Below are 13127 nucleotides of genomic sequence, written 5' to 3' on the forward strand. Positions count from 1 at the left end.
CTGCCTTCCTTCTCTTCCTTCTCCCTTCCTTCCTTCCTTCCTTCCTTCCTTCCTTCCTTCCTTCCTTCCTTCCTTCCTTCCTTCCTTCCTTCCTTCCTTCCTTCCTTCCTTCCTTCCTTCCTTCCTTCCTTCCTTCCTTCCTTCTTTCTTTCTTCTTTCTTTCTTTCTTTCTTTCTTTCTTTCTTTCTTTCTTTCTTTCTTTCTTTCTTTCTTTCTCTCTCTCTCTCTCTGTCTCTCTCTCTCTCTCCCCTTCCTTCCTTCCTTCCTCCTTCTCTCTCTCTCTGTCTCTTTCTCTTTCTTTCTTTTTCTTTCTTTCTCTTTCTTTCTTTGACAGAGTCTCTCTCTGTTGCCCAGGCTGGAGTTCAGTGGCATGATCTCAGCTCACTGCAACCTCCACCATCCGGATTGAAGGGATTCTCCCGCCTCAGCCTCCACTGTAGGTGGGACTACTGGCATGTGCCACTATGCCTGGCTAATTTTTGTATTTTTTAGTAGAGACAGGGTTTCACCATGTTGGCTAGGCTGGTCTTGAAATACTGACCTCAGGTGATCCACCCGCTTCGGCGTCCCGAAGGGCTGAGATTACAGGCATGAGCCCCCGCAGCCAGCCAGGAATGAATGATTTTCTATGCAAGTCTCCATGCCAGGCACTGGTTTCAGTCTTGGTGCCCGCTCTTATTATTCCTGATCTCTCCTGGTGAGAGCGCAACCTCCACACGCAGCTTATTGCCTCTTATTTTAAAAATAGTTATGGAGCATCTACTACGTGCTTGGGAGAGGTCAGTAAAGACAACGAAGTTCCTTGCCCTTCATGGAACTTACGTTTTAGTAAGGAGAGGGAGACAAGGAGGCAACAGTAAGCAATGAACCATGAAGTAAATGATATGGTATATTAACAGATGGCAAGTGCTCCAGAAAAAAAGATAAGGTAGCACAGGGGAAGGTTTCAGTATTAAATCAACCGGTCAAGATGGACCCTGTTGAGATGGTGACCTTTGAGCAAAGACTGAAGGAGGTGAGGAAGTGAACCAAGAGGCTCTCTGGAGGGAGAGCATTCCAAGCAGAGAGAGCAGGGCCCTGGCACTGAAATAGGATCATGCCTGGTCTGTGTGGGGGACCACAGGGAGGTGAGCATGAGTTGGGGAGACCTGGTAGGTAAGACAACAGGATAAATGGGATAAGGCAGGTCAGCCAATATGTAATCGTTATCTTTTCCCTTTAATTCTCTTTTTAGTACCCACCATAGGTGCATATTCCCCAAAGTATTAGCATTGAAGTATTTGGAAATGTCACCATTCCAGTCTGGCTAGTTCCCTAACCTCTCCGGATTTGGGTTTCTTCAGCTGTAGCAGGAAAGGATTCTTTCATATTAAGATCATCTCTAATATCCCTTGTTTGACTCTCCTTGAATGATTTCCCCTTCCAAGGGGACTGTTTGGATTGCTTACTGCTTCCTTCCCTCCTTTCTTTCTTCATTTATTCATCATGAGCTTTTAAAACACTTGTCGGTACCTGAGCACTGTCTGGAACAACACACATGGAAGGGGAGGAAGCAGAAAGCAGAATCTCTGCCTTTCAGTAGCTTGCAGTCTCTCCCTGCTAAGTTTCAATGAGAATGTGGTAAGTCAGGTGAGAATTAGGGCAAGTCCATTAGCTAAATAAGAATAGTACAGGAGAACAAGAAGCCATGTGCGCAAGGAGGAATATGAGTAAAAGGCTGGAGTAGGTAGTTAGATGGGCAGCCAGGAATCCCAGGTTCAGGAAATGTGGGAAAGGGGTGAGGATATGGCAAAAGGTGTCTGCATGCTCTGGGAAAAGGAATGATGAGGCTGTGAGATGGAGCCACACCGAAAGGGGAGGCTGGCTGATGGACTGGCCGTGGAGATTGGAGGGACCTGGATCCCAACAGGAGGCAAATCTTAAGGAAAGGATGATGTCATGAAGATGGGAATGAAAGGCGACTATCCTGGCTATTTAGTACTTCTCCCGGATGTGAGGTAAAATAAGGAAATAAAGAGGGGGAAAACCAGCCCAGGAAACTGTTGCATTTCTTCTGGATCCTGATTTCAGAAATTGTTGCTCGTCACTGACCTCTTTTCTGGCCGCCCACTGGAATTGTAATCAAAATTCTAGGCATTGAGGTCACACACAAAAACTCATGAGACAAAACACATATATTTGAAGAAAAACAAAAGCTATCTAAACAAGAAAATGAAGCTTTTTCTATATTGTTGGCCTGGCCCAAATTTTACAATTGAACGCTATGTCCATTTTCAAGATTTTTAGTGATAAACTCTCTCTCTCTTTTTTTTTTTTTTTTTTTTGAGATGGAGTCTTGCTCTGTCTGGAGTGCAGTGGCACAATCTCAGCTCACTGCAACCTCTGCCTCCCAAGTTCAAGCAAGTCTCCTGCCTCAGCCTCACAGTTTTGTTTTGTTTTTTTTTAACTCAAATAAGACTGACTCTTCCATTGCTTGTCCTAGTGCCCTCTGTGAGCCATTCTGGAAACAAAAGAATATCCCCAAATTGAGGTTCATGGCCAACTTCATTTTCCTGCGTGCCATTGTAGTGGCGTGATTCACACACTGGCTGCATTCATATATGTGTTTACTATAACAGGCTTTGTGGGGTTCAGCTGGGGTTGGACGCCAGCATCCACAAGCCCGATAGAGCCCTGCATTTATCTACTCCTCCGTTTCTCATTCTGTTTCATAATGTGTTGATATTTGTAGGCGAATCTTGCACAACTATTGAGAGATTCTCAGGACCGAAATAAACATCTCGGAGAAGAAATTAAAGAACTTCAGCAAAGGCTTGGAGAAGTCCAGGGTGACAACAAGGTACTGTGAGTATTTACAGGGAGAAAGCTCTGCTGCAAAACTGTGCATTTGAGGTTTATATATTGCACATTGGAAAAATGTAATGCAGCATTTGTTGAAAAGTTTGTTATAGATTTTTAAATTTATAATGAAAATTCGCAGTTTAGCGTATCTTGCCTTTTTACATTCCCTTTATGTGTGTGCATGCATGTATATGTGTGTTTCTCAGTGGCTCTAAAATATTTCCACAACCCATTGTGGAAGTTTCATTCTGTTCAGCTTGGTGGTGAATAACACTGTGGTTGAGGGCAAAATAAAACCCAAATGTTATACTTTCCCCCTTATATACACATAATGGATTTGTGGCTCAGATGATTTGGAATTATTCACATTCGGTTTTGAATTTTAAATAGTCATCCTACTAATTATGTTCGCATAACCAATTTATTTTATTGCTAAATTTGGCAATTTGTATGGAACATTGCTCAAAATCCACTGCTTGGCATTAATCAAACTCCCCTGTTGGCAACGTTAATTATAAAATATGAACTCATAAACTCCCAACTAAACGTGTGCACTCTCTCTCCCAGCTGAAGCTACGAACAAAAGTACAATTGAGAAAGGAAAGAAAAACTACCCAAGTTTAATTCTGTCCCCCAAAATCATTTCCCGTTTTGCCAAGATTGATTCATTTCCAACTCCTTGCCCGAGGCGGCTTTTGCAACAGAGATGGCTTTGAAAGTGGACTCAAGAAAACTATAGTGTGTGTGTGTGTGTGTGTGTGTGTGTGTGTGTGTGTGTGTGCGCGCGCGCGCGCAGTGTGTTGGAGGGGAGCAGTTCTTAGGGAACTGTTTTTAGATGTTACCAAATTGCTTGACAAATGATGGTGACTTTCATCATTGCTGGGAGTTGTTGGTTATTAGAAGGAGCCATTTTGAAAAATGCCCACTCTTTAAAAAATGCATAGAATTGCCTGGGTCATCCAGAGAGCTCTTCCATAACAAGACATCAGAGAGGGTGCTGCATACTGCTGGCTTGAGAGTCCTGACTTGAGGGCATATATACATCTAGTAACCCTTCTTTACACAGCTTCTTCTCCACTTAACTGGCCTTACATTTTTTTAACCTCTTGGATTTAACATAAATTTGAAAACTTAGGCTTTACTATTCCTGGTCATGAAATAAAGGGTGGGAAAGAATGTGCAGGAAAGGCTCTAATTAACACTGGACAAGCTAATCCGGCCCCTTGTGTGGTTTTATGCATCATTAAAAGGATTTAAGCTCTGTAACCTAGGTGTTTGGTCAATAATTAAAGGACAGACCTTCTTACTCACTTCCTCAAGTGATAGCAGCAGGGCAAGATTTGCTGGAGAATAAAACAAAATGTATGCAATAGTTTTCTTTAAGCCCATGAGAATACTAGAGGAGTTTATAAACCCGTGAAATACTGAAACATATTTAAGATGTGACTTCTGGAGCCGTGACTCTTCTTGACTGACTGATAACATATTTTTTCTATTTCATTTTTTTTTTCCTGAGCTGCTCCTCCCCTCAGCTTTCCTAAATGTGCTCCTGTCTCATCTATTGATCACTTTCAATTCTTTTGCCTTTTAGGTATGAGAATTTTAGGAATTGACGTTTGCAACTGACAGTTCACGGAAACAGAGAGCAGCCAGGCGTGGTGGCGCACTTGTAGCCACAGATAGTCAGGAGGCTGAGGCCGGAGGATTGTTTGAGCCCAGGAGGTTGAGGCTGCAGAGAACCATGATCATGCCAATGACCTCTAGCATGGATGACACAATGAGACCCTATCTCTTTCAAAAAGAAAGAAAAGAAAGGGAGGGCATGTGTGTGAGTGTGTTAGTGTGTTAGTGTGTGTGAGAGAGCATGTTTGTGTGTTTAACACTGAGCACAGGTTGTCACAGTCTGAACTTTGTGATCTGCATGCTCTCTGGGTCTTTATTCCTGTACCTGGGCACATTTATCAAACTTTGTCTTCTCACCTTAGGTTTAGAATTTAGTGACTCCTATTCATGGCCTGTGAAGAAGTTTGCCTGCCAAAAGGGGCATGAGAAGATGTTCTATTGTTCAGCAAACCTCCCCATTTCAGTATCTGGCCTCTCTCCCTCAAAAAAAAAAAAAAAAAAAAAAAAAAGTCTAACTGCAGTGAGCCCTAGAGATTCCATTTATTCTCATTTGCCTCTAAAGTTACAGGGCTGGTTTATTTTCAGGCTCGTGTGAGTCACGATCATCCTTCCCCCATCCCCCACCTAGAGGCCAGATTGCTCCTTCCATAATGACACCAGACTTTCTTGAGAACCTTGGAAGCCCCTGTTCCCAGGTTCGTGTGGCTGTGTGGTACAGAATGAGTTAAACCTTCAGTGTTTTTTTTTTTTTTTTTTTTAATTAATTAAGGCACTTTCTACTCCAACTTTTCCATCACTTTCTGCATTCAGTTCTACCTCCTGGTGCGCTAGGCCTCCATGACCATGGTGTGCTAGGCCCCCATGGTCTGACCCCTACTGATTTCTACGGCCACATCCTTGCTCCTGGTCACTTCATACTTGAGCCCTAGAGCACTACTTTCAGCCCCTTTGCTGTGCTGCACTGCCTGTGGCCACAGGACCTTTGCACCTGCTGTTTGCTCAATCTGGAATACTCTTCCCCTTTACTTCCCCTGCAAGCTTCTGTTCCTCTCCCAGGTCGTAGATCAAATGCAGCCTTCTCCAGCTCTTAGGCGTCAGTCCCGTGCAGCCTGAAATGTCTTGCTCTGCCCCTCTGCTCACACTTGCGTGGCACCGCCAGCCCCAAAGGGAAGCTCTTTGAAGGCCGAATTTCCATCTGTATCCTATAAATTAGCATTCTTAGTTCCTGATAGGGAGGTATTTTATAATCTCTATTGAAGGAGTGGAATGGAATAAACGAATGAATGAATGAAGAGGAGAAAAGAAGAACGAAAAGAAGAGCAAAAGGATTCAAGGAAGAGGAAGAGAAAAAGAAAAAAAGCATGCAAGAAATAAACAGACCAACTGCCATCTGGTTGTCATCAGTACTTTGTGGAGTAAGAAGTAGTTTAGAAATTTGGAGAAAGGAACCTTCCTTGAAAATGACAGTTCTTAAAGATTAACAAGGTTAGAGGAGCCCTCCGGGAAAAGGAGGGCTCACGAAGCCACACATTACCCTGGAAAAGCTTTGCAGAAAAGCAAACTGTCCCAACAGAGGGGGAACTAACCCCAGATACGTGTCTTTGAGGAGCTTCTGTGGAGAGAGCAGAGGGTCAGTTGCTGAGCCTTGGGGGACAAAGGATAAGTGTCCTGCTCATTGGCTGGTTCAAGTCTGTTAAATCAAGAATACTTAATAATTGTTGTTTTTGGACTCCTAACTCTGAGGCCAAACAGCAGGGCTGATGGCGTCATTTTATGAGTGACTGTTAAAGTGGAAGATTTTTCTCTCTGAGTTGCCATTTTAACTGATGACCCTTATCCATATTTTGAGAAGCCGAGATTCTAGATGTTAAGTACATTTGAAAAACAAGGTGATAGGAAATTACTTGCCTTGGATATTTTAGGGTAGACTAATTTTTCCATTTGTTCAGCTAGAGCCTTGTAACCCTGTGGGGCATAAAGCATTTCCAAACAGCCTCCCGAAAGATTTGTTGCCACCCTGGCTCCCAAGCAGCTTAGCTCTCCCATGGGGCAAGGGGCAGCGTTCTTGTGCCAACATGGGCATCCTGTGATGGGGGACCTGTGTGATCGATTACCTCCTGCGATCTCTGTCCAGTGCCCAAGAATTTCTCAGGCTCCCAAACTAACCCAAACTTCCAAGCCAAACCAGATGAGAGATGTGAAAAGGGAAACCTACTGGATACCCTCCCCTTCCTTAAAAATTACAGTTCTTAAAGATTAACAAGGTTAGAGGAGACCTCTGGGAAAAGGAGGGCTCATGAAGCCACGCATTACCCTGGAAGAGCTTTGCACGTTGCCCAGGGCTCTCAGTGTATCAGTCTATAAGGAACGGGGAAAGACTCAGGCAGTGCTGGGGCCACAGAGACAGCTGCAGCTCCCCTTGGCCTGCCCCAGAGGTTGGCCTGTTCCTCTTCTGGGCATTAAGAAAAGAATAGATTTAGGGAAAGGGGATCAGGAGGAAGAAAGGGGTCTCAGAGAATTGAAGGATTAGTAGGTCAAACAGCAGAACTAGCAGAGGACATTGGAATCACAAAGACGGCAGTCCTTCCTTATCTGGGGGAGACTTCCCAAGACCCCCAGTGGATGCTGAAACCTGGGTTAGTGCAGAACTTGGTTGCCATCAATCAGAGCCCGTTTGTCTTCATGTCTTCTACCTACAAATGTAATGCCATTTCCATCTTCACCGATCATTTATGCACGGTGGCCGTAGCTTTTGTAGTTTTGAGGTGCAGCAGCGAAACTAGCACAGATTTCTTTTTCCTTCTTTACAATTTCATGGATAGAAGATTGGTTCTTATTGCAGATCTTAGCAACCTCAGCATATGAATTTTTTTTTTCCTTAAGTTGAGAACTTTCACCTTTTCACTTAAAAGAAGCAGTATGTGGCTTCTCTTTGGCATGGCCAAGTTGCCAGCATCACTGCTCTTGTGTTTGGGGTCATTATATTTTTATTGTATGTATGTCTGTATTTATTTATCTATGATGGAGTCTCGCTCTGTTGCCAGGCTGGAGTGCAGTGGTGCAATCTGTGTTTGGTGTCATTCTTTTTTATTTTATTTATTTATTTTTTGAGATAGAGTCTCACTCTGTCGCCAGGCTGGAGTGCAGTGGTACAATCTCAGCTCACTGCAACTTCTACGTCCTGGGTTCAAGTGATTCTCCTGCCTCAGCCTCCTGAGTAGCTGGGACTACAGGCACGTGCCACCATGCCCAGCTAATTTTTGTATTTTTAGTAGAGACAGGGTTTCATCATGTTAGCCAGGATGGTCTCAATCTCTTAACCTCATGATCCACCCACCTCAGCCTCCCAAAGTGCTGGGATTACAGGCATGAGCCACCATGCCTGGCCAGGGCATTATTAAGTAAAATAAGGGTTCCTTACACACAGGCACTGCAATACCATGACAGTTGATCTGATACCTGAGATGGCTACTCAGTGACTAAGGGGTGGGTAGTGTAGACAGCGTGGACCCTGGACAAAGGAAGGATTTGCATTTCTCCAGCGGGGCCAGGTGGGATGGACCAGGACACGAGATTGCATCATGCTACTCAGAACGGCATACGATATAAATCGTATGAATTTTTTATTTCTGGGATTTTCCATTGAATATTTCCAGACCACGGTTGACCGCAGGTAGCTGATACCAAGAATTAGGGGGACTACCACTCCCTGAAGTGTGCTCCTGAACCAGTTCTCTGAAAGAAGAAGCCTGACTTGTAACATTTTGCCTTTGCCACTGTCTGTGTGATAGATACTGGTGCCATGACAAATGTCAGGTTACCAGAGTGAAGTCACTGAACTTGGAAATATTTGGACTCCAGGAAAAGATAGCTCCAGCCTGCCTCTGTGAAGTGGAGCAGTGTAGTGCAGTGCAAGAGGTCCACCTTTTAAAATTGTCAGACCCAGGTTTATGTTCTCGTTCTGCCAATTATTGTCTGTGGCCTTCGGCAAGTCAGTTTTCTCTCCAGGCCTCAGTTTCCTCATCTGTAAAGTGGCAATAATAATACTTCTCATAGAATTGTTTAATCATTTATTCACATCATTTATTCCCCACGTAATTGTGGACTTCCTACATGCTAATTAACATTCTAGCAGCTGAGGACACATCAAAGAATAAGAAAGACAAGGTACTAGCTCCCATGGCGCTGATATTCTAGTTGGGGAGTAGATAATAAGAAAATAAAATACATAAGTAATTTCATCAGACAGTGCTTAGTCTGAGAAGAAAAGAGAACGGACAATGAGATTTAATGATTTAGGGATGGACTTGCATGCAATATCGTTTGTAGAGGGTGTTGCGTGGTTCATAACACCTAGCAAGCACTTACCAGAGGGTAAATGTTGCTGTTATCTTTAGCACAACACGCACCCATATTGACTTAGAATCCACTTGTGCAAGAATTCCACCAGAAATCTTAAGATCTTCCTCTCTATTTCTAAGCTATTTCCAGTGAACTAGATATGTCCCCCCGCCCCAGTAGAGACAATGATCCTGGTGAGACACCTGGCATGTGGCAGATGGATCCCCAAAAGTCAGCCCTCCTAATCACCAGCCTCGACTTCGCCGGCATCAAGCATTATTGCTTTGGTGCCGAGCTCCTGGGAACTTTCTTGCATTTTGTGTGCCCCTTGTGGAATAAGCATCTAATAGGATACGTCAGAAGCAGCAACTCATGTTCCCATTGGGACAGATGGCAGTTGGTCTTCTTGTCTGTTTGCTTTAAAGATTATGGCACTTTCGTGCAGAAGGCCAATAATACAGTGCGATGTGTTCAAAGGCAAGGAAGTTTTCGGTAGGTGAATGCTCCTACCAATGTCATACATTTATACTTCCTGGGCCCCTGCTGGCAAATTTAAATTTAGCTGTTGTGATATTGCATAAACACAAGGTTTTGCCCTTAATATAATGAGTTTTATGTTACGCCAGCTGAAGGTCTTTAGGTACCTCTGTTTTATCTGGCGTTGGTGCCATAAAATGATAGAGACCTTCTGTGAACATACCTCTATTGACATGGGACTTTTGGATGAATTTGGTGAGCAAACCAATTAAGATACAGCTACAAGCCAATAAAGACAGAGCAATGAGTGTGCAGGTGACTAATTAAAGTACACTTCACTGAAAAGGAGTGCTCAGCTGTGGATGTTTGTAATGGTCCAGGATGAGGGATCAGAGAGCTCTTCGGAAGCTGTTTCACTTTATGCTTCAAAGGGAGCAGAGAGATGTCCTAACCTGCAAGAAACCGAAGTAAAGATGGCACTCTAATGAAAAGCTCGGGCCTTGGGGCACTATAGAAGTTAATTATGAAGAATTACAATGAGTGAGAAGGGGCCTTCACCGCACCCCGCCTCCCCACCCTATCATGTCTTGTTCTACGTGGGATCTTGATTATGAACTATAGGCAATGCTCAGTGAGTCCAGCAAGCAGCCAATCTAGTTCAGCAGTCTCTCATGTTTTATTTGTAAGTGAATTGGATACACTTGGTCTTCAGATACCTTATTTGAGCCTGCCATGGCTTACATGAGCTCATAGTCTGGGTAGACCATGTGACCAAAACAGCATGATTTTCAGATATTCATCCCATAGACTGTGAACATAATTACACTTCCTAGTGGAGAACTGAAAGATATCTCTGCCCAAGACTTGTTTTATCATACACCATGTCCAAATTACATACTAAAATAAAAGTAAATCAGAGCTTCTTTAAAACTGCTTGATGCAACACTAAAGATTTTGGCTCTGGGAGCAACATGTGCTGAACTATCTGACAGTAATTCAGGGGCTTCTTAGCTGTGTGATCTTCGGACAATTCCTTGACTTCTTTGTGCCTTAGTTGTTCTCATCTGTACAATGGGGATAGCAGTAGTACTTGCCTCATGGAGGTTGGTTCAGTGCAATTCGTTTCAACACGTATTTGTTGAGGATGGACTGTCTGGTCTAGGGCTAACAGCAAACAATATCAGTGAGTCCCTGCTCCCACGGGGGCTTCGTTCTAGTGGGGGCAGATGGACAGTAAGCAAATAAATCATATTTCACAGATTCCGAGATGCACAGTTTTTCCCATTTGGACATCTCTGATGCAGTCGGTGTATTGTGTAGTTATGATTGGCATAACTACCTCTTTTTAGAGGTGCACAGTGGTGGCTCTTAAAGTTGATGGAGTCTTATATTTGATGAACTGTGGTATAATATGTCAGGAGGTGATAAGTGCTAAGTAAAAAACTAAAGCAGGATAAGGGGCTAGAGAATACAGCTCAGGTGGGGCAGGGATGCCGTTTATATCAGGTGGTCGGGGAAGGCCCTCTGCTCATGTGGGTGACACAGAACACTGAAGGAAGTATGGTGGGAGGGGTCAGATATAGGGACGAGGGGTGTGAAATCCAAAGACCCTGTGAGGGGAGCGAGCTTAGGGAGTCAGGGGCTTGGTACGGAAGGCATGCAGTTTGCCTTTTGTGAGGATTAAATAAAAAAAGTTCTATAAAGCACTTGACATAGAGCACGTTCTCCAGGGGAGCTGCTGTGTATGAATTGTTGCCACAGTTGTGAAGAGAGGCAGCACAGCATAGACTTCAGAGCCCTGAACTGCCAGGGCTCAATTCCTGACTGCCATTTATAAGATGTGTGACATAGGCGAGTTCCTCCACCTCTCTCTGTCTCAGCTTCTCGTGCAAATAAGGATAGCAACAATACCTGCCAGGGTGCTTGGTGGACTTAAATGGGTGAATGGGGATCAGCACCTAGGACAGTGCATGGCATGGCACATTAGTGCTAAGTGTTACCTGGCCAAAAGCTTCAGGCCCAGGCACTGTGGCCCACTGATTTTTATTTTTATTTTTATTTGAGATGGAGTCTCGCTCTGTCACCCAGGCTGGAGTGCAGTGCGTGATCTCGGCTCACTGCAACCTCCGCCTGCAGGTTCAAGCAATTCAACTGCCTCAGCCTCCTGAGTAGCTGGGACTACAGGTGCGCACCACCCATGCCCAGCTAGTTTTTGTATTTTTAGTTGAGATGGAGTTTCACCATGTTGGCCAGGCTGTCCTCAAACTCCTGACCTCAAGTGATACGCCTGCCTCAACCCCACAAAGTGCTGGGATTACAGGTGTTAGCCACCACACCTGGCCTGGCCCACTGATTTGTACATGGTTCCCAGTGCGTCACAGTGCCCTCGCCCTGAAGCTTTTGGCCAGTTAACACTGGCCTCAGAGCCCTGTGCCAGCTTCTCAGGGGGTTCTCTCCACTGTAAAGAGGAGATGACAGTGTCTGCCTCTGAGAGTTGTGGGGAGCACAGAATGCGGACTTCCTATTTAATAGATCTAAGAAGCATTTGAGGACAGGCTATGGTTAGCCAGACACGGTTGTGGAGGCCAAGGTGTTTCAGTGCATTTGACAAGCAAGGTTCATGCTGTGATGGAGCTGAAAGTGGGGTGGACACAAGCAGATGAATGTGATTGTTTCTGGTAAGTATGATGAAGACAGGGAGGCAGGGCAGTGTGGGTTGAGAGTGGCTTAGGGTGAATGCCTCTGGCGATAATGTGCAGAGAAGACTTCTCAGACAGTAGAGATCTGATCTGACCTGCATGAGACAAAAGAAGTGGGTTCTGGACAGACCTGTGAGTGGGCTCTTCCAAAGGCAGAGGAAGTGCAAAGGCCTGGGACAGACATGAGAGTGGCATGTTTAGGACAAGGGAGGGAAGCCGGCATGGCTGGAGCATAGACATAGGGGGATGGTTAGAAATGGGGTCAGGAGGCAGGTGGGAGCAGGTAATGTTGTGCCTCTTCAGCCCTAGTAGAGGCTCTGTGCGGATCTCAGTGCTGTGAAGAGCCACTTGGGGTATCTATCAGTGGTGTAAGAAAAGCTGCTAGCACATTGCTTGCTTGGACTACACTGGGAGCTTGTTAACTGGGCGACATCCGTATACACACTAATGAGTGCGTGCGTGATGATCTCCAGGGTAGGAGACAGAGGATGAAAACTACTGTTTTGATTTGTTTTAAGTGACAAATTATTTTGTTTGAAACTAAAACTGGAATGTCATATAAATCTAGGAATTTGGACTCTGGTGTACACAATAGGTGGCCCACTTGGAGCCTTTTTAATCTCTCACGTCCAGTTTTATTGAAGGTATTTCCAAAAGGTAAGGGGGCATTTGGAGAGGATGTGGAGGAAACTAACAGGTAAAGTAAAGAAATAATAGGCAGGGTCTTGTTTTTGAGTTGCCCAGCGCAGTGCCACTCCAAATGAGTGTTTAATAAATGCCTTTTGGTGCTGACCTCTCCCCAGGTGAGCTATCTACAGCAGCACATGAGGACTGGGGGCAACGAAGGGCTAGCCTCCACTTCCTGTTAATGATTCTTTCATTTGACCCTCTCAATAGCTCTGGCAAATTGACAGCCACTGTATAAGAACTGTACCTATACCAACTGTAACTGGGGATGGCAGTTTGAAAGCTCATGAAGTTACATGGACAGTGATCATTGCATTGTATCTTCCCATTGTGGTAATGTGATCTCCACAGATGGAGTTGTGCAGTGCACAGCCTGGGCAGCCATACATGGCTGTCCTGCCTACAAGATAGATTTTATCCTTTTTTTTAAAAAAAAAAAAACAAAAACAAGTCACATGT

The 13127-nt window shown here is 44.5% G+C and overlaps 1 protein-coding gene across 2 annotated transcripts in view; it reads left to right on the forward strand.

Annotated features, from left to right (window-relative positions):
- The window catches only part of CCDC149 (coiled-coil domain containing 149), a 106225-nt gene that overhangs the window by 56148 nt on the left and 36950 nt on the right, over window positions 1-13127 (forward strand). For both annotated transcript variants that reach the window (XM_050790697.1, XM_050790698.1), the window contains exon 4: window positions 2732-2839. In XM_050790697.1, coding sequence (XP_050646654.1) covers window positions 2732-2839 — 108 coding nt within the window. The remainder of the gene's footprint in view (window positions 1-2731; window positions 2840-13127) is intronic.

The sequence above is a fragment of the Macaca thibetana genome, chromosome 5 (genome assembly GCF_024542745.1).
Source record: "Macaca thibetana thibetana isolate TM-01 chromosome 5, ASM2454274v1, whole genome shotgun sequence".
NCBI classification, from domain to species: Eukaryota; Metazoa; Chordata; class Mammalia; order Primates; family Cercopithecidae; genus Macaca; species Macaca thibetana.